Source organism: Monodon monoceros, unplaced genomic scaffold (genome assembly GCF_005190385.1).
Source record: "Monodon monoceros isolate NGI ecotype Baffin Bay Population unplaced genomic scaffold, NGI_Narwhal_1 Super_Scaffold_3, whole genome shotgun sequence".
Taxonomy (NCBI): Eukaryota; Metazoa; Chordata; class Mammalia; order Artiodactyla; family Monodontidae; genus Monodon; species Monodon monoceros.
Window position 1 is genome coordinate 98,738,879 of NW_021703780.1, and position 22,482 is coordinate 98,761,360.

The 22,482-nt window shown below is 53.5% G+C and overlaps 2 protein-coding genes across 11 annotated transcripts in view; both read right to left on the reverse strand.

Moving 5' to 3' along the window:
- The window catches only part of FGD5 (FYVE, RhoGEF and PH domain containing 5), a 122,172-nt gene extending 102,965 nt beyond the window's left edge, over positions 1–19,207 (reverse strand). For 4 of the 8 annotated variants that reach the window (XR_003796583.1, XM_029241994.1, XM_029241993.1 and 1 more), the window contains exons 1-2: positions 11,953–12,063; positions 1,177–3,862 (exon numbers count right to left, since the gene is read on the reverse strand). Coding sequence is in view for 7 of the 8 variants with exons in the window: in XM_029241994.1 (XP_029097827.1) it covers positions 1,177–3,862; positions 11,953–11,965 (2,699 nt within the window). In the remaining variant the exon portion in view is untranslated. Of the gene's footprint in view, positions 1–1,176; positions 3,863–4,721; positions 4,729–10,595; positions 10,698–10,809; positions 10,927–11,952; positions 12,064–19,128 lie in introns of those variants that run through there. The other 4 variants (XM_029241995.1, XM_029241997.1, XM_029241999.1 and 1 more) reach the window with 4 other exon arrangements.
- Positions 12,857–22,482, reverse strand: part of CUNH3orf20 (chromosome unknown C3orf20 homolog) — a 92,074-nt gene continuing 82,448 nt past the window's right edge. For 2 of the 3 annotated variants that reach the window (XM_029242006.1, XM_029242002.1), the window contains one exon: positions 19,142–19,292. Coding sequence is in view for 1 of the 3 variants with exons in the window: in XM_029242001.1 (XP_029097834.1) it covers positions 19,155–19,292 (138 nt within the window). In the remaining 2 variants the exon portion in view is untranslated. Of the gene's footprint in view, positions 13,237–19,040; positions 19,293–22,482 lie in introns of those variants that run through there. The other variant, XM_029242001.1, reaches the window with a different exon arrangement.

The following is a 22,482-nucleotide window of genomic DNA, read 5'->3' on the forward strand; positions in this document are numbered from 1 at the left end:
CGCTCCCACCCTCTTAAAGCTCGCACACATCCACATTCTCCAAATTAAACTGGATCCCTCCGGTGGCACTGATGTCTACCTTTGCTCTGGCAAACAAACCTAGGAAGAACCAAGTCATAGCCTTACCCAGACTTGGGGCAGGGAGAAGATGGAAACAGTGTGGGGAACCACGTGAAAAATTCAGGAGAATAAACCACACAAACACTTCTAGTGTCTACACTCCAGAGAGAGCTAATGCTAATTGCAAATCATTCTTATCTATTCATTACTGCAGGTCCCCTGGGAATTCCGAGCAGCAACAGCTGTGCCGGGCTATGATGAGTTACTGCACACGAGGCGAAAGAATCAGGGTTTCCTTTAAAATCACCACCATTCTGACTTTTCATTAATTCAGATCAGGTGCCCCCAAGCGTGTAAATGGTTGAGGCTGAATCGCAGTGCCTTTAAGTTGCATCCATGGTGCATAAAAAACAGCAAGATTTGGCAATTATCCACCTGGGATGGTCAACAGGACATTCAGTCAGTCTCGGGAAGGTGGGGTCAGAAAACCGCCACTGTTGTCAATAATTGCAGTGTTTCACGCTCACTTCCAAGGTGACTGAGTCCAAAAAAAAAAAAAAAAAAATCAGCTTGGACGTACCTCTTAAAGACCTCCATTCAGAAATTTAGCTCAGGGCACCCTTAGCTCTTTAAACAATTTAAATAAATTGTCTTTTCTAGTTCCTTTGAACAGAGTATATATTGACACAATAAAAAGGTCTCAATCTCAATTTAGGGTATTTTCCTGATGGTGAAAGATGTTTAGTTTGACAAGATTCCAGAACCTTCTCTTTTGGTGACTTTCCCAGAAGGGACTAGTAAAGCCATCTACCTAGGAGATGAGAAATGTACCCCATATAATAGAAATACATACACTCACATGGGCACTATATTTGGCATCTTAGCCAAATACTTTCAAACAGATTAGGTACTCTCATCTTTTCAAACACTCTGCCTAGAGGTAGCACAAATCCATTTCCCAGATGAAGTAACTGAAGCCACTCACCCCAAGTCACAAAGCTAGAGAGAAACAGAGCCTGAGGCTAAAAAGCAAGTCCGTCCTGTCCCCTACGCCTAAGCTTGCCTCTCGGATAGTTACGCCTGCCGAACAGCAAAGGAAATGTCATTTCACTGTACCTTTCTGCCTCCTGGTCTGCACTCTGCTGTTTGCTCTCGAAGGCGTTGAAGCTGCTCATGTCCACGTAGCCGTCATTCTCGTTTGCTGTGGACAGGGCTCTGCTCTGATCTTCAAACAGTTTCGTAAACGTCCCGGCCCTTGGGGGCCTCCGAGGTGGAATCTGGATATTTTCATAGTCCGAGTTCATGGCCGGGATGTTCTCATAGTCCGAAGTGTCAGCGTTGGGGAACGAGATGGAGCGCGGCTTGGTCAGGGGCAGGGGCAGAAAAGGAGGCCGGGAGCGGTCCTCGAAGGACTCCACCCTGGACACCGTCCTGCTGAAGGGGACGCCCTTCCTCTTGCCGTCCCTGTAGAAGATGAGGGAGGAGGGCGAGTCGCAAGCCCGGAGCTTGCCGGTCCTCGCTCTGAGCTGCGGGGAGTTGCTGAGGCTCCTCCGGTCCATCTCCAGGAGCCGGGCCGGCCCATGGTAGCTGGACTCCGAGGAGGACCTGGACGAAGACACGTTGACGTCTACGTGCACCTTGCTCTCTGTCTTCTTCTTAAACGTCAGCGCCAGGAACCGCTTAAAGGACGGCTTCTTCTTCTTGGTGTGCTTGTCCGGGGGCTCACTCTCCACCAGGAGCGAGGGGGAGCTCTTTGTAATGGGCTTTTTGGTGATGCAGGCCAGGTCAAAAGGGGGCGGGATGTCAACCACGGAAGACGGGGTGGAGGTGCCGCTGGATGGGAGGTGGCCCCTCTGAGAGAAGCTGCCAGAGGAGCCAATCACGCAGGGCAGAGAGAGGTTGTCGTCCTTCCTCTTGATCCCGTGGCCGTCTAGGCCACACGCCTCGGGCTCCCGGCACAGGGACATGGGGATCTCTCGGCCTTCCACGGAGAACGATCGCGGGTACAGAGTGAAGGCTCTGGGCTTTGCTGGCAAGGCCCTGCCGACGTCCAGCGGCTTCCCCTCCAATGACAGGACCGCCTTCCTCGCCTCCTTGGTGGCACCCCCAATGCCAATGGCTGATGAGCCAGCTTCCGGTCCCGTTTCTTCCGGGACCGTTTCTGGGACGTAGCCAGCCATCTTCCCGGAGTGGGGCCTGGCCCTCGTGGTGATATTCTTCCTGTCAATGGGGACCAGGCCGCCCTCCGCATCAGAGCTCACCTCTTCCTTCAATCCACAGCCATTCGCGGTGCCCGAGGCAGCCTGTGCCTCAGGCTTCTCCCCCTCCCCAGAGTCCACCCCGCACGCCAGGCCAACTCCCATCTCATAGGGGTTGGCGAGCGCATCGTCCACGGCATCCTCCTCCTCTGGCATGACCACCACGTCAGGGACAGAGGGTCCCTCCCCGGCGCCACCCTGCAGGGAGCCACGCCGGCCACATCCAGGCCCAGCCACGGGGTCCTGGTGCGTGCGCTCCCCTGACCGCGGCTCCTGCTCGGACTCTAAGCTTTGTGCTGACTCGGAATAAGGAGAGCAGCTCTCGCTACAGAAAGAGGTGCTTTCGCTTGGGAAGAACTCGTAGGGACGTCCTGAGAGTGGAGCCACAAAGTCGTCCACACAGTCCCTCTCGAAAGGAATGATCTGGCAGCTCTCCTCAGCTCCTTCATCCTGCACAGGGTCCTCACCTTCTTGAGGGTCCCCTCCCGCCTCCTGGGTGCCCACTGCTGTTGCTTCTGGGTCAGGTTTCTCTTTCTGATCAGCTGGCTCATCCTGACCATCCTGGCCACCACCTCCTGGGGCATCTTCACACGCCTCCTGGGAGATGTCAGGGCTGTCTGTGGCCGCCTCCGCCTCCGGGACACCGGGGGCCAACCCCTCATTCTCTGGGGGCTCCTCGCCGCCATCGGCAGCATCCCGCTCAGGGGGCCCGTCAGAGCCCACACACTCGTCTGATGCCCCCAGTTCTGTGTTGGTGCGGCCTTCCTCACCATCCTCCTCTGACTCCCCGGGTGTCACAGGCGGCCCGGGCTCCTCACCACGAGCTGCTGGGTCCTCTGCATCGAGGTGAGTTAGAATGATATCGCTTGGAAGGACCGCCTCTCCATCCCCAGCACCCCCGTCCTCCAGGCTGTACACGCTGTGTTCTTCCACCTGCTTCTCCTCGTCCTCACTTGTGAACTTCTGCTCCTCCGCCCCCGGGGCACAGGCACAGTCCTCCACCTCCATGTTCTCAGGAGTGGGGGTGACGCCTCCATCGTCCTCTCCACCCAGCACCGCTTCAGCCGGGGCTGCCCAGTCCTCTGCAGCTGCTGCCCCTTCCTGCTCACACTCCTTGCCTCTCTCTTGGCACTCCTCCCCACCGCTGGCCTCCGGAGGCACCGTGACTGCATTCTCCACGGAGCCCCCATCCCTGGGTCCGTCCTCTGCTGCCGGAGCCCCGGGGGCCACGATGTAATCCTCGTCTGCCTCGGGCTCGGAGCATTCCGGGGTGGACCGGTGCTCGTCGTAGAGCCCCCTGTCTACGCAGGGCAGCTTCCCATTGCTGCACTTGTTCAAGCTGTTGATCATGTAGATGCTGGCCCTCCACTCACTGGGGGTAGCCAGCCTGGGCTTCGGGGCGATGGGGGGTTTCGGCCCCCTGGACATGGAGTTGGGACTGTGAAGACACTCGGGCCGGGGTGACGAGGGGAATTTGGGTGCCGTCACTGGCGTGAGGGGACTGGCAGCCTTCGGCTTGGGAGCAACTGGTGGTTTGGGTGAATCTAAAGGATGAGAATAAGAAAAGGAGAGAGAGAAGGTACAGTTACCATTATTTCCTTCCACTCAGAGTCTCCTACTTACCATTCACAAGAGAACACCGAAGATGGTTTCCCAACCCACATGAACCCAATCGACCATGTTCTGTCAGGTTTACGCCCTCCACCAACATCTTTAAAATCCCTCGACCTTCCAATAAAGATTCATTCTGTAAACAAGGTGAAGAGATCTTTCTTCTATGCACAGGCCAGCTAACAGAACCCAACTGAATGACAGCCTGTGCTTCTCAAATAAAGGTGTCCAGGTCGTTGCACTCATCCACTCAACAACGACGCAGTAAATGCTTTCGATGTGCACCGGCCCATGAGACACTGCTGGTCCCAACAGTCAGGTACCTATATACGCAGCACTGTAGATGGCAGAGGCTTCTAGGACCAAGAAGAGAAGAACACCTCTGCTGAAGACTCACAACTGAATTAGGGAGATAAGACTAACAGAACAATTGGAGGACTGAGCCACAGACCCTTGGAATATGATGACTGAATATCTCCCTCCCTCCAGAATGATACACCACAGGCTTGGGATGGTGGCATATGATTCTTCTGAGGGTCACCTCTGAATTCTACATGCTTCAAGCCTGGTTTCCAGCTAACTGCCCTGCCTCCAAATTTCACAGGAGAAATTATATGGTATTTTCCAACATGGGATATTTGCAAAAGGCCTTATCCCCTGTGGATGTTGAGGATCTATCAGCCATGGCAGAATAAAAGATGTCGCACAACATGCACATGTGACAGGAGTTAGGGAAGCAAGAGTTGCCACGGCTAGGGAAGACCTCTCGGAGAAGGTGAAATTTCAGCTCACTTTTGCAGGACTGGAGGGACCTGGACAAGCAGAAGAAGCAAGGGAGGAGTCGCCCACTTCCAAGTTCAGCATCTCTCCTGCCACAGCCAGCCCATGCCTTCACACCTCCTGCCGTGCCTCCGAGCCCCTGTCCACACTGCAGGCAGGGTGAGGAATGCAGATTTTCATGAAATGCCAACTCCATCCTGCCAACTTCGCTTCAAAAGCACTGCCTGGTTGTTCACTGCCCAGGTTTAGAATGTACAGGTCCCCCCTTCAGTCCAGTCTCAACTCCCAGTTCCATCCCCACTAAGCCTTGGGTGTGATACAAAGCAGCCTCTGCATGCCAGCCCGGCTTGTGACAGAAGGAAGACTGAGCACAGGGCCTGGAGGTTTGTCAGCAAACTCTCCTCCTCCCCACACATTTGACTCCCAGCTCAATCCTTGCAGCATCTAACCCTGGTCATCTCTAATCCAGGGCTGTCTGACAAATATAAATGTGAGCCCCATTTATCATCACACATGTAATTTTTAATTTTCTCATAGCCACATTAAACAGTCAAAAAGAAACAGGTGAAATTAATTTTAACAGTACATTTTTCTACTCAATATATCCCAAATATTATCATTTTGGACATTATCATGTGATCAATGAATCATGTTTGGATCAACATGTAATCAATACACAAAAGTCATTAACAAGATATCTGACACTCTTGTTTGTCCTAAGTCCTCGAAATCTAAGGTATATTTCACACTTGCAGCACATCACGATTCAGACCAGCCACACTGCAAGTGCTCAGTAGCCACGCGAGGGTGGTGGCTATGGGGCCAGCTAGCACAGCTCTAACTGATTTTAACCCATCTCCATGGGACTGTCCCACTGGCCCCTCAATTTCAGTATATCTGAGGCCAAAGTCAGTATCATCCCCCCCAAACTGGCACAGCTATGCAAAATTCAGCTGAGGAGCCCCAAAGGAAATAAAAAAGGCCCAGGACAGCAATAATATAGGGTTATAAAGCCCACACACTCTGGTCCTGGAAGGGCCTGATTCCAGAGCCTCTGTACATTGCTCATAAATCTAATGAACTTAGTTGTATGGTTTCCCAGGACACAGCTAATTAGTGGGGGGTGGAGATGCAGGGAGAGCAGCAACACTGCCAGTTGTAAGATGTGGTAGCGAACAGCAAGAAATGGAGAGAAGAGGCACAGCTGTCAAGACTTTAAAGGCTAAAGCAACCACTGCATCAACGCCCTAACCCACACCTACATTCATCCGCACCAACGCCCAGGCCAGCCACTGGCATCCGGATAATAACCCAGAGTCTTCAAGATAAAAGAAGTGACTTCCCAACTTTTTGTTTCCATACGCAATCAAATATATCCTAATTCAGAAAAATTTCTGTCCAATTTAGTTTAAAACAAACTCGAACATTTGGAGCTTAAAGAGCTACCTGTCAATGTGGAGTAACAGGGTAATAATAAGCCTTTGGAGCCTGGTGGTCTGGGTTCAAATTCTGCCGTTGCCACGTATAAGCTATGAAACTGACTCTCAGATTCCTCATCTGTAAAATGGGTTCAACAGTAACACCTATTATGAAGAGGTTGTTATGAAGATTAAAAGATATATATTAGCAGGACTTTGCATAGACAGGTGTTCTCAATAAGCAGTAGCTATTATTGTTCTAATAAAGTCAGCCCTTCCCTACCCCATATCTTCCCCTGGTATAAGTCTTGCTCTACACAGATATATGGTGTAATACGAGCTTCACGCTCTCAACATCAGGTGTCAGGCATTGGCATGAAATTATTCTTTGGGGGTGGGGACTCTCACTTCTCATCCTTAACAGGTGGTATTTCACATGGGCACCACGAGACCTGACAGAGGTCATGGAAAATGACCGTCATCTAGGCTGCATCGCTCCCACCGCCCCCCATCCTTCATCCAATCAAGCTATTGATCTGTGGGCACCATCTCCTCGGAAAAGATTACAGTGGGTGTCTGAGGCGTGATCCTGAAAGAAAATGCCTTCCCCACAGGAGCCCCTAAGGAGTGACAGGTACACAGTGTCCATGCCCTGCTCCCAGCTCTAGAGCTCAGGGCGTTTCATCCACACCCCCTCTGAGATCAAAGGATGCCAGAGTCAGAAAGGCCTCGTCTGACACCTCATTGAAAGATGAGGAAACTGAGGCACAGAAAGGGTGGGTGACTGGCCTGGAATACTCAGCGAGTCCAGAGCAGGGCCCCAGTAGAGTGGATTTTTTTTTTTTTAATAATAGGATTTTTTAAATATATACTTATTTATTTGGCTGTGCCGGGTCTTAGTTGCAGCATGCAAGATCTTCCTTGCGGCATGCGGGATCTTTAGTTGCAGCATGTGGGATCTAGTTCCCGACCCGGGGTCGAAGCCGGGCCCCCTGCACTGGGAGCGTGGAGTCCTAACCACTGGACCACCAGGGAAGTCCCAGAATTGGGGGTTTCTTGCTTCCTGGTCCACTCCCTTGAACCTCTGCCTTTACCTTTCTGCCACTGAGCATTTCTTCTACAGTGCAGACTCAGGGCTCCCAGCAGAGAAGGGCAAAACGCAGGAAAACTGAGGCCAGGGAGACCAGGGACCGCTAACCAGGTGAGAAATTCACATAAGGCTGAGTTAGAAGGACTAACTGTGACCATAAAGTGAATGACTGGCTTTCCTTTGCTCCTATCCACTTTTCTTTAATCCAATTCCATTAAATAGGTATTTATCGAGCACCTACTATTTGCCAGACACTCATCTAGACTCTTTAGATACATCAATAAACAAAACACTGTGTAGATGCTGCTTAGCCTTGAGCAGAAGGCCATGCACACTCCAGCTAGTGTGATGAACAAACTAGAAGTGGTGAGGATGGAAGGAAGGAGAGCAGGGAGGAGGTGCCTGCGATAATCCAGGCCAGAGAAGATGGAGGCCTGGACCAGGCTGTAGCAGTGGAAGTGGTAAAAAAGAAAGAAAGAAAGAAAGAAAAGGTCAGATTCCAAATATGAAGGTACAGCTGGTGGGATTTACAGACAGTTTGGATTTGGGGTGTAAGAGAAAGAATAATAAAGGACAACACGAAGGTTTTGAGTCACAGCAACCAGAAAAGTGAATTTGTTACCAACTGAACTGGGGAAGGCTGCATGTGCCAGGGGAGGAAACCAGAATTTCGATTGGCACGTGTAACATCTGAGTTGCCTATCACAGCCCCGGGAGGAACTGTCAGTGGGCTCTCGGATGGACCAGCCTGGGTTCCCGGGAGAGGCCTGGAGGCAGCCATCACAGAGACAGGATTAAGGCATGAGCCGGATGAGCCCACCAAGTGACTGAGCGGGGGCAGAGACAAGAGCAGGGCCCAGGAGGGAGCCCCAGTGGCCCAAAGGTTATGAGAAGGAGCCAGCAAGAGAGACAGAAGAGGGAGGAGAGAAAATGAAGAGAGTGAGAGCTTCCAGGTCTGCTCCCTCCCTGCTTCCCTCACAAAAAGGAACCACATAGAGCCCCTGCCCTCAGTACAAGGGTCTCAGACCAGTTCTGCCCAGAGAAGACCCAGGGGACAGATAACACCAGGGTGCATGCTGAAGGACAGGGAGGATTTTAATAATCAAAAAAGAGGTTGGATATGATCCAGCAATCCCACTTCCTCAGCATATATCCAGAGAAAACCTAATTCGAAAAGATACATGCACCCCAACGTTCACTGCAGCACTATTTACAACAGCCAAGACATGGAAGCAACCAAAATGTCCATCGACAGAGGAGTGGATAAAGAAGATGTGGTACATATATACAATGGACTATTACTCAGCCACGAAAAAGAATGAAATAATGCCATTTGCAGCAACATGGATGGACCTAGACATGATCATACCAAGTGAAGTAAGTAGGACAGGGAAAGACAAATATTGTATGATATCATCTATATGTGGAATCCAAAAAAAATGACATAAATGAACTTATTTACAAAACAGAAACAGACTCACAGAAAACAAACTTAAGGTTACTAAAGGGGAAAGGTGGGGGAAAAAATAAATTAGGAGTTTGGGATTAGCATATACACACTACTATATATAAAATATATAATCAACAAGGACCTACTGTATAGCACAGGAAACTCTACTCAATATTCTGCAATAACCTATATGGGAAAAGAATCTGAAAAAGAATCAATACATATATATTGTATAACTGAACTGCCTTGCTGTACACCTGAAACTAACACAATGCTGTAAATCAACTATACTCCAATATAAAATAAAAATTAAATTAAAAAAATTTTAAAACAAGAGGTTGGGTGTTCCAGGCAGAAGGAACAGAATGTGCAGAGGCCCAGAGGCAGTTAGATGCAAGCCCTTTGGGAGTAAAGAGTCCAGTTTGGCTGAGCTTTAGAGAATGGCAGGGACGGGGCAATTACAGGATAAATCAGAGCAGGGCTTTCCTCCTCTGGGCTGAGCTTAACTTTCTGACTGTCCAGAACCCAGCATGGACGGAACTGCTGGACCCTCTGGCTGCTGCATGAACCTTCTCTCTCGCTGTAACACAGAGCCGGGGGGGGGGGCACAGCCTCCCCACCCTGAGGTACCAACTCCCAAAACCTCCTGGCAATTTGCTACACCTGAGGATGACTCGAATGCAGAATACCCTTTGAGCCAAGAGTCCAAGAGTTAACTGGGGGTGGGGAGTCACAGTGACAGGAGGAAGAGGTTTTTAAGAGCTTCTGGTGATAGAAATCATCCCCAGCCAGCCCCCTGGTACCAGTTTTTACTTTCTCTCTCTATTTTAATTAAGTATCTGCCACTCACACATCCATGTTGCTGTTCCCTTGCCGGCTCTGCAGAGTTTAAATCAGAAGAGGTACCGAGAGGGGCACTGGACTGGGAGTCGGAGCTCTGATCTCCACTCCTGGCTCTGCCTTTAACTGAAGGGGAGACCTTGGGCAAGTCCCCTCCCCTCTTTGAGCCTCAGTTTCCACATGTGCAGAGTGAGGGGACTGCACCAGTCAGTCAGTAAGTGCCTTCTGCTTGCTCTGGCTGACGACAGCCTTTTAAACTCATGGCTTTTCTGATGACGTCCCCTGACATTCCCATCTTCAGCCCCTGTGTCTGTTTCAACTGCAGTTCACCATACCCTGCCTGGAACTCTCATAACCGTATGTTCCAAGAGTAATTATCTTCCAATTTCACCTTCCAATTGCATCTTAATTTAACTTTCATTGCTGGGTGCCTGCTGGAATGTCCCAGCGAAGCCTGATGATTTCTAATTAGGCTGCTGTTAGGCTAGTCCAGTGATGCACGACAGAGCGGGAAGAGCATGGGTCCCCGGCTCAGACAGACCTGGACTCCAACCCCAGCTCTGCCACACACTGGCTGTGTCACAATAACTAAGAGGATGGTGGTTACGAGATTCAGTCCCATGGAGTCTATGAACCACTGTGCTGCATGATCGGGAACTTCAGAGCCTGGCACACAGAAATCATTATATGAGGTCTAGGACTGCCGTCACACTGCAAAAGTAACCAGGTTTATGCTGGCAAATGACTGGATGGCAGATTTCCTGGGACCAAACCTGCCTTTACGTGTATTCCGGCTCACTCCATCCCCCAGATTCTCAGAGAAGGGAGGGCTTGCCCAAGCCTCATGCAGGGAAACGTGGGAATACCGGATCGGCTCTCACCATTGTTTTAAGCGAGTTTTATTAGGAGTGTAGGAAAGAGCTAGCCTGGCTCTGTCCAGGCTGTGCCAGATCAGGCAGCAGTCCACCTCCTTCCTCCAAGGAGTGGCTTGCTGGGCGCTGAGACCCTGCCCCAGCCTTTTTCACTACTCAAAAGGGGAATCCCTCCTCCCACTCCCACCTCCTACCCTGCGACCAACACTCACTCACTGTCCAGGTGCGTACACGCCCAGCAAAACAGGGCCTGGACACAGGGAGGCGGCTACCACACTCCCAGGCCCCCAAGTCTCTCCTTTGTCAGATCAATCCAGCCAAACGTCTCCCATCTGCACCTCACTCCTAAGACAATGACTTTTTTCATCAAAAAGATTATACAGACAAAAAGCCCACAACACCCACACAAACACACACTTTTTACACATACTCAGGGCAGCAGGATATGGTTCTAAGACAGCCAAAATGGTGGCTTCCTGTTTCTTCAGGGATGTGTGTTTTGGAGTACGGATTCGGACAAGGGTGTTGGTCGGAGAGAGAGCTGCCTTCTGCTAAATTCTAAGAGAAAAATATTAAAAGAGCAGTAATCGCTCCTTGTCAGGCAAATGAAGTTAGCTGGGGCTGCTGCCTTGCAAACTCGCCTCTAGGAGGAAACTTTCTGCCCTCCCCGCGGAGGAGTCAGGAACCCGAGAACTGGGTTCCAGGCACCGCCCATCTCTGACTCTCAGTTAATAAACCTGTTAAATGGCACTCCTCTGGAGGGATCATTATCTACTGTCAAACGCGTTCTGGATTTCACGGAATCCCTGGCCTAGCAAAGGCAGATTTGGAGAGCAGAGAAGCAAGCGCTTGGGAGGGAACGCCTGGAGTGCGGCTCAGCCTTGGCGTCCCCTAGGCGTTCGGTCCCCTGGGGGAGGCACAAAGGCGGCCCCGGGCCACGGCACTGCAGGAGGTTGGGGTGCGCCGCGGGTGTGTGTGTGTGTGATAATCTAGGGCTTTTTAGTTCCTTCGGAGAGCGAGCTCCAAGTCTGGGCGTCTAGAAGAGAGAAGGGAGCAAGAATCCGCTAAGGGCGCGCCTCGGAGTAGCGAGGGACCAGGAATAGACCCCGCAGTGGGGAAGACCTCAGACGGTTCCCGTGGGCCAGGAGGGGCCTCTGAGGGGCCAGCGAGGGCCTGGCGGGGACCCCGAGGAGCAGGAGTGAGGATTTAGGGTCGCGACCAAGTCGCCTTTGCGAAGGGAGCGTCATTCCCCGCTGCGAGGGGACCCTCAATACCGGGACCGCGGTGGGAGCGGGATACGGCCGTACGTGGCCAGGGTGCGGCCTCGCCGAGACCGAGGGTGCGTCCCCGAGGCTGGGCGTCTCGGACAGGGGCAGCGGCCCCCGATGTTCTCGTCCTCCTCGGCGAGGGCACTCGTGACCCGCCCATACCTCGGCCGAGGCAGAGCAGAGTGGGAAGGTCGGGGGTTTCTCGGCAGCTCGCTCCCGGCGCCCCGCGGGCTACAACTTGGAGCGCCTGGCGGGGGCCCCTAGCGCGCGTCCCTCGGCGCCTGAGGTCGCGCGGAGCCTCCTACCTGCTCTGTTCATCTTCCAGCGCGCGGAGCCAGGGGCCGCCCGTCGGTGCGTCCGTCCTTCCGAGCACGAGTCCGCGCGCCGCCTCACTCCATGGCCGCCCCGCGGGGCCCGCACCCCGTGGCGCCTGCCCCGCCCCCGGCGCGCGCCGGACTTCGCGCAGCGCGCAGGGCAAGTGGGGGCTTGGGGGGTGCGAGCCTCCGGGGCTGGGCGGGGCTGGGCGGGGGCAGGGAGGGGAAGGGGCGCGAACGCAGGGCGCGCGGCGTTGCGTTCACTCAGGACTCCGCGCGGCGCGCAGGGCCAGGGGGGCGCAGGGCGCGAGCCTCCGGGGGCGGGGCCGGGGGCAGCGGCCGGGGCAGCGGCCGGGACAGCGCGCGGTGTTGCGTCCGCTCCTGACTCCCAGCTCCGCGCGCGCTGCGCTCTGGCCGCCGCGCCGCTGCCCGTGCCGCCGCTGCCCCTCCGCCCCCTCCTAGACGTTTCCTCCCGCTCCCGGAGAGGAAGCCTTTTTTTTTTTTCTCTCCCCTTTCTGCTCTGTCAGGGATTGAGGGAGCCGAGGGGCGAGGCGTCCCCGCGCACATTTAAAGGGGCCATGGCCGTGGGGACTCGGGGAGCTGCGCGAGGTTCAAGGCACAAGGGTGGGAGGGGCGGGGTGAAGCTGGCGAGTTGGGCTCCTGGGGACTTCCTGGTCCCTTCGCCCAGCGGACCGTCTATCACTTTATTTTCAACCTCGGGCGTTCATTCAGTCCTGGGCCCAGCACCGTGCTGAGCGCAGAACAAGACAGCCCCAAATTCTTGCCCTAGTGGATCTTAAATGGGATGTCAGTGGAGACACAAGACAAATAAGCAATAAACATCATTTCAGAGAGTGATGGGTGCCTTGAGGGAGATAAACCAGGGTCGTGGGGCAGAGTAATTTTTAAAAATGCAAATTCTCAGGGCCCGCCCCAGACTTAACTGAATCAGAAATCCCGTGTTTAACAAATCCTTCAGGTCCTTCCGATGCAAGCTAGTTTGAGAACCTCTGGAGTAGAGAACAGGTGATCAAGGAAGGTCTCCCTGAGGAGGTGACATTGAAAGGAAGACCTGGTAGATGAGGAGCCTTTGTCCACTCAGCGCTCACCAGCCAGCACCTCGCTGGGACCAGGCCTGGTGCTGGGTGACATGGATGACTCAAGCCTTCACCCTTGAGCACCCGTTGGATTGGCCACGCAAACATAGGCAGTTCTGCTTCCCCGGACAAGTGCTGGGATGGAGACAGGAGCTTGTGGGAACTCAAGAGGTGGCCCCTGAGTGGAGAGGGTTCCAGAAAAAAAAAAAAAAAAAAAAAGGCCTTTCAGATGGAGGGAGTAGCTTGGGCAGAGACTTAGATGTGTGAAAAGGCATGGCCTGATGGAAGAGCCATGAGGGGTTTGGCAAGGCAGGGAGATAAAGGGTGGCAACATCTGATAAGGGGCACAGAAGGTTGGGGTGAGGCGTGCTTTGAAAGCCATACCAAGGGCTTCCTTCCATCAGCCATTGAAAGCTGAGGGCAAGGGTCATGTCTCTCATCTATAACTGGCAGCCAATACTTATAGAGCACCTACTGTGTGCCTGGCAAGGTGTTAAGCTCTGTACCTGCATATTTACTCGTTTAAGCCTCACCACGACTTTATGAAGCTGGTATCAAAGTTCTTCCCATTTTACATTTGAGGAAACCGAGTAAACTAAGAGTTCACATGAGCTTTCCTGACTGTTCTTGCCCTGGCTGTCCCATGTCTGCATCTCCAGGACCCAGCTCAAGGTGTGGCTTGGTCATTTAGTAGTTTGGTTGTGAGCCCACTACGTGCCAGGGTGTAGGCGCACAGCAACCCCAGCACTGTGTGGGAGGGTGTGGGGCTGGGGCATCTCAATTCACTCAGGCGATTCAGCCAATGTATCTACTATGTGGGAGTAGGTGGCGGGGGGGACATGGAACATATCCCCCCGCACCACCACCATCCCTTCCTGTCCCTCATTTGGGGATGAAAGGCCCAGAAATGGCCCCATGCCAGGGTGATGACTCCAGGGCAGGGGCTGTGTATGCTCTGCTTACCCCTGCAGCCCTGGCATCTAATAAAGAACCCAGCACTTAGTAGGTCTTCAAAAAATATGTGTTTTCCACAAAAATAAAGGCCTGGGACAGAGGTTCAGACTATTGTTTGGGATCACTTTGGTTTTCTGGGACTGAAGGTGGCAGAGGCTAGAATTTTTGTGACTTTGACCAGCTGTGCTGGGAGCTTGTGAGGAGGCAGAATTCCAAATGGCCATGAGGCATTTCGCAGCCTTGGCTGTCCTCCCTGAACCTAGATGCCTTCGGTCCAGCGTTTGGTCCAGGCAGTCCCAGACAACCATATGTTTTCATTGCACAGATGAAACACTTCTCTGAGCATCGTCTGTGGAGCCCAGCAACAGCAGCACTCAGAGGCTTCTTAAGAATGCAGAATCCCAGGCCCCACCCCAGCCCTACTGAACTAGAACCTGCATTTTAACAAGACCTCCAGGTGATCTGTTTATACATCTGGAGAAACACTGCCCTGGATAACTCACCGCATTACTTTTTGGCCAGATGTGCTGCCAAAGTCCACAGAAGTAGAGAAGAGACTTCCCCAGGTTCTCACTGGGGTGAGAACTTAATCCTCTGACCTCTGTCTCCTTATTAATACATTATTGGAAGGTGCGTAGGTTTCTGGATATCTGGGGGCCTGCACCCAGCAGAACTCCTGGTGCATATTAGGTGCTCACTAAAACTATAAAACTTGTATGACGGTCTGATTTGAATTGTTTCATGAGCCAGTTGGTGCCTGACACAGAGGATGTTCAATGCACACATACTGAAAACAGGAATCAATACATTTCAGTTAGATAATGTGGAAAGGCTCTGGGGAGGTGAAACTCTTGTTTCCCGTCATTATGAAAAATCTTATGTTTTCACACTCACCAAGTACTTCCATATACCTAACCAAGTTTGTAGGTTTTGTCTTGTTTTTATCTTTTAATGCCCACAGTATAGAATCAGATTATGTGCATTTCAGGCAAGGGCCTAGGGTGTACCTCAGTTTCTCCAAATTCAGAAATGAATCTGATCCTTTCAAAGGACTTATTCGTCTCTGAACCGCTACAGGGTCCTTAAGCGTCCAGCCTTTTGTGGGGAAAACCTTTTGCCTCTGAAATAGGAAATCAATGGCAGAATTTGTGTTACTTAGGCCCTTCATAAACTTTATGGATCCCTGCGTGGAAGCGGTGGAGAAGATGATGGAGGTGATGGAGGAGGTAGGAAAGGTCGTGTTGGAGGTGAAGGACGAGGGGGAGGGGGAGGTGGTGACAGGATAGAAGTAGCTGTGAACATCACGGTTAGGGTAGAAGGCGTGATGTAGTCGGAGGTGGTGGAGGACGAGGTGGATGGAGGTTATGGATTTGATGGATGTGGTGGAGATGGTGGCCTTGGAGGAGGTGACGGAGGTGGAGGTACAGAGGGTGGGAGGTGTCCGTTTGAATATGGGTACAAATGAGTGAGTGGATCAATCACTTCAATATTTGATGCAAGAAGAAAATATGTTTTAAGAGCTGAGATCATTTCCGGGAATTAGCAATAAAACCCAAAGAACCTAGGACCCCCAAGGCAGGAGCAGGAGAGGGAGGCTCAGATAATTCAATCAACGGCCAGCTTACCCTTTGCTGTAGGGCCTGTGGAAAGAAGCAGGGAGGGCAGGAAGGGACCTCAGTGCTTGGCTAAGACCTTGCCATGACTGTTGAATTTGGGATTTGAGGCTAAGCAAAGTCTACTTTAAAAGATCATAGCACCAAGGGCAGTTGGGGAAAAAAAACCCAGGTCTGAACTTGTTTAGCTGAAACCACACGGTGGTGTGGAGTGATGGGCCATGAAGCTGAAACGCTTATTCCTTTGTTTGCTTTTCCTAATACGAGAAAATGGATGGGAAAGACCAGAGGGCTTTCCAAACATCCGGAGCTGATACTGGTGGCTGGACTTGCTTAGTCCTTGTGGAACTGAGCTATAACCACTCACTGAGCTCAGGGATGCGGTCAATAACCATGTGGGGGGTGATGACCCATCATCTCTCTGGGTTTGAGCCTTTCACACACATACTCTTCCCAAGAACCCTATAAAGTGTTTCTTATCTCCCCATTTCACACTTGGGAAAACTGAGGCCCAGACTGGGGAAGTGACTTGCCCTTCCAGCCCAGCCAGGACTCACCCCCCCTTCACTCTGAGAACATGTTCCTAACTACCAGGCTACACTGATTTCTCTGTGATGGGCACAAAGTCTGCCTAGATTTCATGCTTTCCAAATCACTCACCATCTTACTTGCTCCTCTCAGCAGACGTGAGCCACCCAGGGTAGGTGTTATGCCCACTTGACAGACACGGAAACTGAGGTCCAGAGGGAAAAATAACTGGCCTGGGATCCTACGGTAAGTCAGGGGTTTCCAGCGCTGGGACCCACACCCCCTGAGATCCAGGCCCAAGTTGGAATGATGTGGAGCTCTGCATACAACTTAAGTCACCTCAGATCAAAACCACTGAAATTCAGCTCCCTGTTCCCGCCTGCCTGAAGCCTCGGCAAAGTGCAGAGCCAGCACCGAAGCTGGATGTGATCTCCAGAAACAGCGCCCAGGCTCTGTGAGCTCCACGGCCAAGCCTCCCAGACAGGCGGTAGAGTGCAGTGGTCAGGAGCCACACTGACCTGGGTGTGACCTGGGCGGGAGGGCAGGTCCCAGCCTCAGCTTCCCCATTGGTAGCTAGTATTTGCTGAGCGCTTATTTGGTGCATTCAATAAGTCTTTTGCATATATTAGCTCATTTACTCCTCCCAACAAACAAACTCCTCCTGCCCCTGAAGTAGGCAATGTTATTACCCCTGTGTTACAGACAAGGCTACCAAGGCACAGAGAGGCTGAGGCATTTGCCCAGGGATACATAGCTAGTGAACAGTGGGGATTCCACCCTGGCTCTGGGGCTGGCTTTCTTACCCACCTCAACACGCTGCTGCCCTGTTAAGGATATGATAATAGTGTCTGCTCATTAAATGAGATGAATGATCTAAAGCATCCAGGAGGGGAGAGGGGAAGACAGGAGGCGCTCAAGAAATGATCATTATCATTTAAACATCTAGTACAGAGTTGGTGTTCAATAAATGCTTACAAACAAAGTACACCGGGAACTGGGCCACGCACACCCCACGATCAGAGCAGGAGAGGGATGGGAGAGAGCATTTACTGAGCAGCCTCTGTATACTGGGATGGGTGAGAGGGGGCAACAGGGGAGCCCCTCGGGAGCACGGGGAGGCAGTCTGGACCCTGCTTCCTGGCCCCGGGGTGGGGGAACGATCAGGGTTTTGTTTACCGCTGAGATGGGGGCGCTTCCATAAAGCTGGGGCCCAAGGCCAGCTACCTTCGCATCCCTCTCTGTAGCAGAGTCCCCCTGGTTTCCCGGTTTCCACGAGGAGCAGCTCTATGCCTTTTGTCTCCGGGGATAAAATGCATGTTATGAAAACGGAAATGACCCCGGCTCTGCAGCCTCTTTGTGCTTTTGGACTGCTCACCCCACAACGCCACGGCTGCGACATCATCAGCTTCAGGGCTTATCTCCCCCTGGAAAGTAATTGAGTTGCCTTCCTGGCTCCAGGGGTGGGCAGATCTGAGCCAGACACCTGCCGGGGCGGACTCGGCTTAGCAAGGCCGCCCCTCCCTTCCTGTGCCCCAAAGACCGGGCCCTCACCCCCACCCCACTGCACACACCGGGCCAGGCACGAGCAGAGGGAGAAGCGGGGCTCCTGAAGGCCCCTGGTTTCACCAGTCACTGGCTCTGTGGCCTTGGGGGCAGGGACACTTTGCCACTGTGCACCTCAATTTTGTCCTCTGTAAAATGGGAACAATGAGACCTTTCTCTCGGGGTCATGGTGAGGATGAAAGGATGTTATTTCCCCTCTCTCTTCCCTTTCCTGTCCTTGAAGAGCTCATGGCTTGGTCTGAGAAACGGGCCTGGGTCAGCTAACAGTGACACAGTAGAGCTAGGGGTGAAGGCAGAAGATTGAATGGGCTCATTGGGCTGGGCTTTAAAGTGTCATTTACAGGTGGAGGGGTAGGGTTGCTGTTCAAGGTGAGGGTACAGCCCGTGGGGATGGAAGAGGAGGGCAGGATTGGGGCAAGGTGAGAAGTGTGCTCTGGACAAGCTCTCCAATGGCTGGCCAAAGAGTTTGGACTTTACCTTGCTGGTGATGGGGAGCCTTAGAGTGTTTCTGGGGGAGGGAGTGACACGGCCAGACCCGTATTGTAGCCGGAGTGGGAGGGGAGCCAGAGGGACAAGTCCGGAGGTAGGATGGCCCAAGGAGGCTGGGGCAGGGACCCCAAGAGAGATTAGGCCTAAATTTATGAATGTTCCTGACCCACGATCGCAGGGCTCAAACTCATGCTAGGAAGGCTTCCAGGAGGAGGCAAGCTTTGCTCTGCACCCTGGAAAAAAATCACACAAGCAGAGGGGAGCAGGAAAGGGCCTGCCACACAGCGGGTGGGAGTGGGAACTGGGGGTCAGTAGCCCAGTTAGGCTGATGTGTCCAGTGTGCAGGGATGGGTGAGAGGGACAGGCAGGGGCCTCAAAAGCCTTTGTGCAGCAGGCCTTTGACTCCCCAAGGAAGCGCTGAGCTCTGGGGGAGGGGAGTCTGAGGCTGGGCAGGGCCACTCGGAGTTTTTATCACCACTGGGTGGGATCCAGGGTCTGTGGAGGAAGTGACCGCCCTCTTCCGGCCAGCCATTTTTTTTCCTTCTGCTGCCCGTTTGGCTTTTTCCTGAGGCCGCATTTCCACAACGGCCCCTCCTGGCTCGCTGGGCGTGGGCATGGCTCCACCACACACCCAGCATTAGGGGTGGCCCGGCGCTAGGCTTCCTGTCCCTCTTTGGGCAGGCTGATTGGAGGAAAACAGCCCTCGAGCCTTCTTCAAAACAGGAAACTGCTCTCCCTGCTTCCTGAAGGACAGGAACTGTCCCCATGGCAACCATGGGACAAAGAGGCCATGTTAACCCTTCTGAGGTCAGGCCTGGCTGAGGCCCTTTCTTACCAGCCCCTCGTGGGTGTGGCACTGTACAGGTGACATCCTCCAAGTCTCACCACCATTCTGAGGGCAGGGCGGGGCAGGGACTTCATACCCATCGGATGGATGTCAACGTGGAGTTCAACTCCGAGGGCAAAGGCGTGACCACACCGCGAGCACACGGTGGGGTCTGAGGTCAGCTGTCTCCGTTGAAGTCTTGGCTGTGCTGGCTGTGTACCTGGAGCAGGTGACTGAACCTTCCAGCCTCAGTTTCTCTACCTGTGAAACAGGAAACAGCGCGGGGCTGTTGTGAGCGTCCGCTGAGTTCACTGCTCGTCCAGCGCGTACTCGCTTGTGCTATGAGCTGTTCTATGCCCTGATGGCAGCGACAATGACACGAATGACAACCTCCTGCCTCGTGGGCTGAGTGTGTAGATGGGGGTCAGGAGGTCAATAGGCCCACATGTCCGTGCAGACCAGAGACTTGCAGGGAATGACCTGCAAGGGCTGCGGGTGGGGGAGGGGAGCATTCGGGCAGCTGGGGCGGCAGGTGTGCTATCTGGGGATCAGCGAGGCACAGGGGCGGGCGAGGGGGGGAGCAGAGAGCCTTTGGGTCTATCCTCAGAGCAAGGCGGAGCCAAGGAGGGTGAGGCAGGCCGGGCATGTTCTGATTCGCATGTTTAAAGATCTGCCTCTGGCTGTGCGGACATGCAGTGACAGGGACTCTGAATGGTGTGTTTCCTGGGGGGGCTTTGCCCAGGACCCTGGAGAGACCTGAGTCATGGGGAGACACCATCTGTGCTGGTGCTGGGGAGCAGGGCAGGGCGGGGACTCCATGATCTGCCCCCAGTGCTGCCACTGTTCAGGGGCCCAGCCTTTTCCTTGACGGCGCACCAGGACACACCCAGCCTCCCTCCCTCCGACGCCCAAGGGCTGCTGCGAGGAGGATGCGGTGGACGCAGCTCCCGCACTGTGGCAGAGGCTGCTCTCCTCGCTGCGGCCTCCAAGATCCCACACTCCCTGCCTCACCACGCCCCCTCCCCACCCCATCTCCCACCACCCTGGGCTCCAGCCACACCGGCCTTCCTCTCCATCCCAGACCCTGCCCGGCTCCCTCCGGCCCCTGGGACTTGTCCTGCTCTCTAAAATGCCTTCCCAAATGCTCACGTGGCTGGGCTGACCCCCTCATCAGCCAGGTCTCCAATGTCACCTCTTCTCAGAGACAACCCCACCCCTCCAGTCCCTCAGCATCCCCTCACCCAGTGTCTCTTCTTCACCTGCACTTACCTATATCTGAGATCGTCTCAGGATTTATCTGTTTCCCTATGTGGTGTCCGTCTACCCACCTGGTACGACAGCTCAGGGAGGGCAGGGCGCCCAGAGCAGAGCCTGGCACACAGTGAGAGCCACTCTAATATCTGCTGCGTACCGAAGGGACGATACTGACAGAGGCCCCCCTTCCTGGGCCTTATCACCAAACCCCTGCCCACTTCCACAGTCTGAAGAGATGTGGTCTCGGCCAGGAAGGCAGCTCTCAAGAGGAGTTGGTTGGAGGTGAGGGGAGCAAGGGTTAAATGCCTGCCCTGTAAGGAACTAGTTTTGTTCACGAATGTTGACAATCACCAAGAACTGTGTAGGGGACTCGTGCACGGGGAGGGATGTATCATTATCCCCATTTTTCAGATGAGGTAACTGAGGCGCAGAGAAGCAAAGTCTTGAGCCCAAGACCACACGGCTGGGAGGGGGCGGAGTTGAGGGGAAACCCAGGGGCCTGTGCCTTTCTCCTTAGCCTTCCGAAGAGCTGAAAGGGGCCTCGCGCACAGGTGAGAAAAGGTGATTGACTTTCTGAAAAATCTCCAAGGCTTTGTCAAGGCCACTGCCATCGGCCACATCATTGGGTTAACGTAGGTGAACACAAACTTCCTGGACTGAAGCACACTCTGCGCTGGTTAAAGCGCGAACTCCAAAACCCCATTCCAGGCCCAGTGAGTTAAGCCTCCCTGAGGTCGAGGTGGAGAGTCTTCATTTTGGGAAACACGGGGTTGAGGCTGTGGAGGCCGCACTGTGAGTGGAGACTGGGCTGGGAGGAGCACAGGGATCCTTTCCAGCCAAAAAGCCTGAAGTTCCAACTGGGTCATCAGCTGAGAGCCTGTCCATTGATAATCTCAGGGTGTGGAGGAGTGTCTGAGGGGGCATGAGCATGTCCATACCCTGCCCTGCCAAGCTGGGGCAGCCCTGGGAAGGCCTGCCAGGCAGTCGATTCCATCCTCCGACCTCTGACCTCCTACCTGCTCTTGACTTACCCCAGGGACAGGGAGCTCATGTCCTCACAGGGCTCTCCTCCCCTTGTGAGACATCTTTGTGGAATGGGGGTGGCAATGTCACCTTCCAGGATGCACCAGCAAGGCTGGCGATTTTAAAACAGGCATTTGGATGAGCCACCAGGCCTGACTCCTGATTTATTTTCCGGAATGGAGCTCTGCCCCTCTGCCGGCTGGTGGCAGAGGGTGGGAGAGCGGCTCTGCAAGGACCATGTTAATTAGCTTGATAAGCCCGTGTGCACCCGTGCGGAGGGACCCAGAGGCAATGTGACCGCCTGTCATGGACACCATCAACTTCTGGGGTGAGCTTCCTCTACCTGAAATCCAGACACTTAGGGAAATGAACCCGACACCATGAAAACACTCAGCACCCTGGGCACCAGTGCACTGCCCCACAACTGGGGGTCTCCATCCTTCTAGAAGAGGCTGCAGTCAGCACACATGGTACCCCGTGGGAGCTGCCTCCGAGCTGCCTTCTGGCAGGGGGGCTACAGGCTGGAGCCTTATCCTCTTCAGCTCAGAGGAGCCCCTAGGGAGGGGACAGCGTGTGAGGGAGGGGACCTTCAGCACATGGTCTGACAAATTCTGATGATCTCACAGTGTGAGCTGGGGACAGAGCCTGACAGCTCAGAGTTTGGGACGAGGGTGTGGACTACACACTGGGGTTTGAGCCCCTACCCCCGCCCCATCTCTCAGCCCTGAGCTCCTGGCAAGTCCTTGTCCCGCTGGGTGTCCCCCTCATTTATAAGATGGGGCATTTCTAGCACCTACCGCACGTGCCCACTAGGGGAGATGAAGTAAGATGATGACCCTGCAGTGCTTAGCCCGGTGTCTGTTATGTAACATGCGCTCAGTATGTTAGATAGTATTCCTAAGTATTACTAGTGAACAAGTATCTGGCACAAAGCAGGCCATCAGTTAGAATTTGATGTCTTTTATTGTTTGTGAAGGTCTAACCTCACTGACTTGACAGTTTAATGTTTAACTATAAATAAAATTTGTTCACACTTTACTAATGAACAGGCAGCAGCATCCAGACTTTGCTCTGGGGTCCAGTCAAACTCTTAAAGTCCGAGGATGATTTGCCTCCCTCAGGTTGCAGACACTCCTGCCTACATAGATGTGGGCTCGGTGCCTCCTCAAACTGG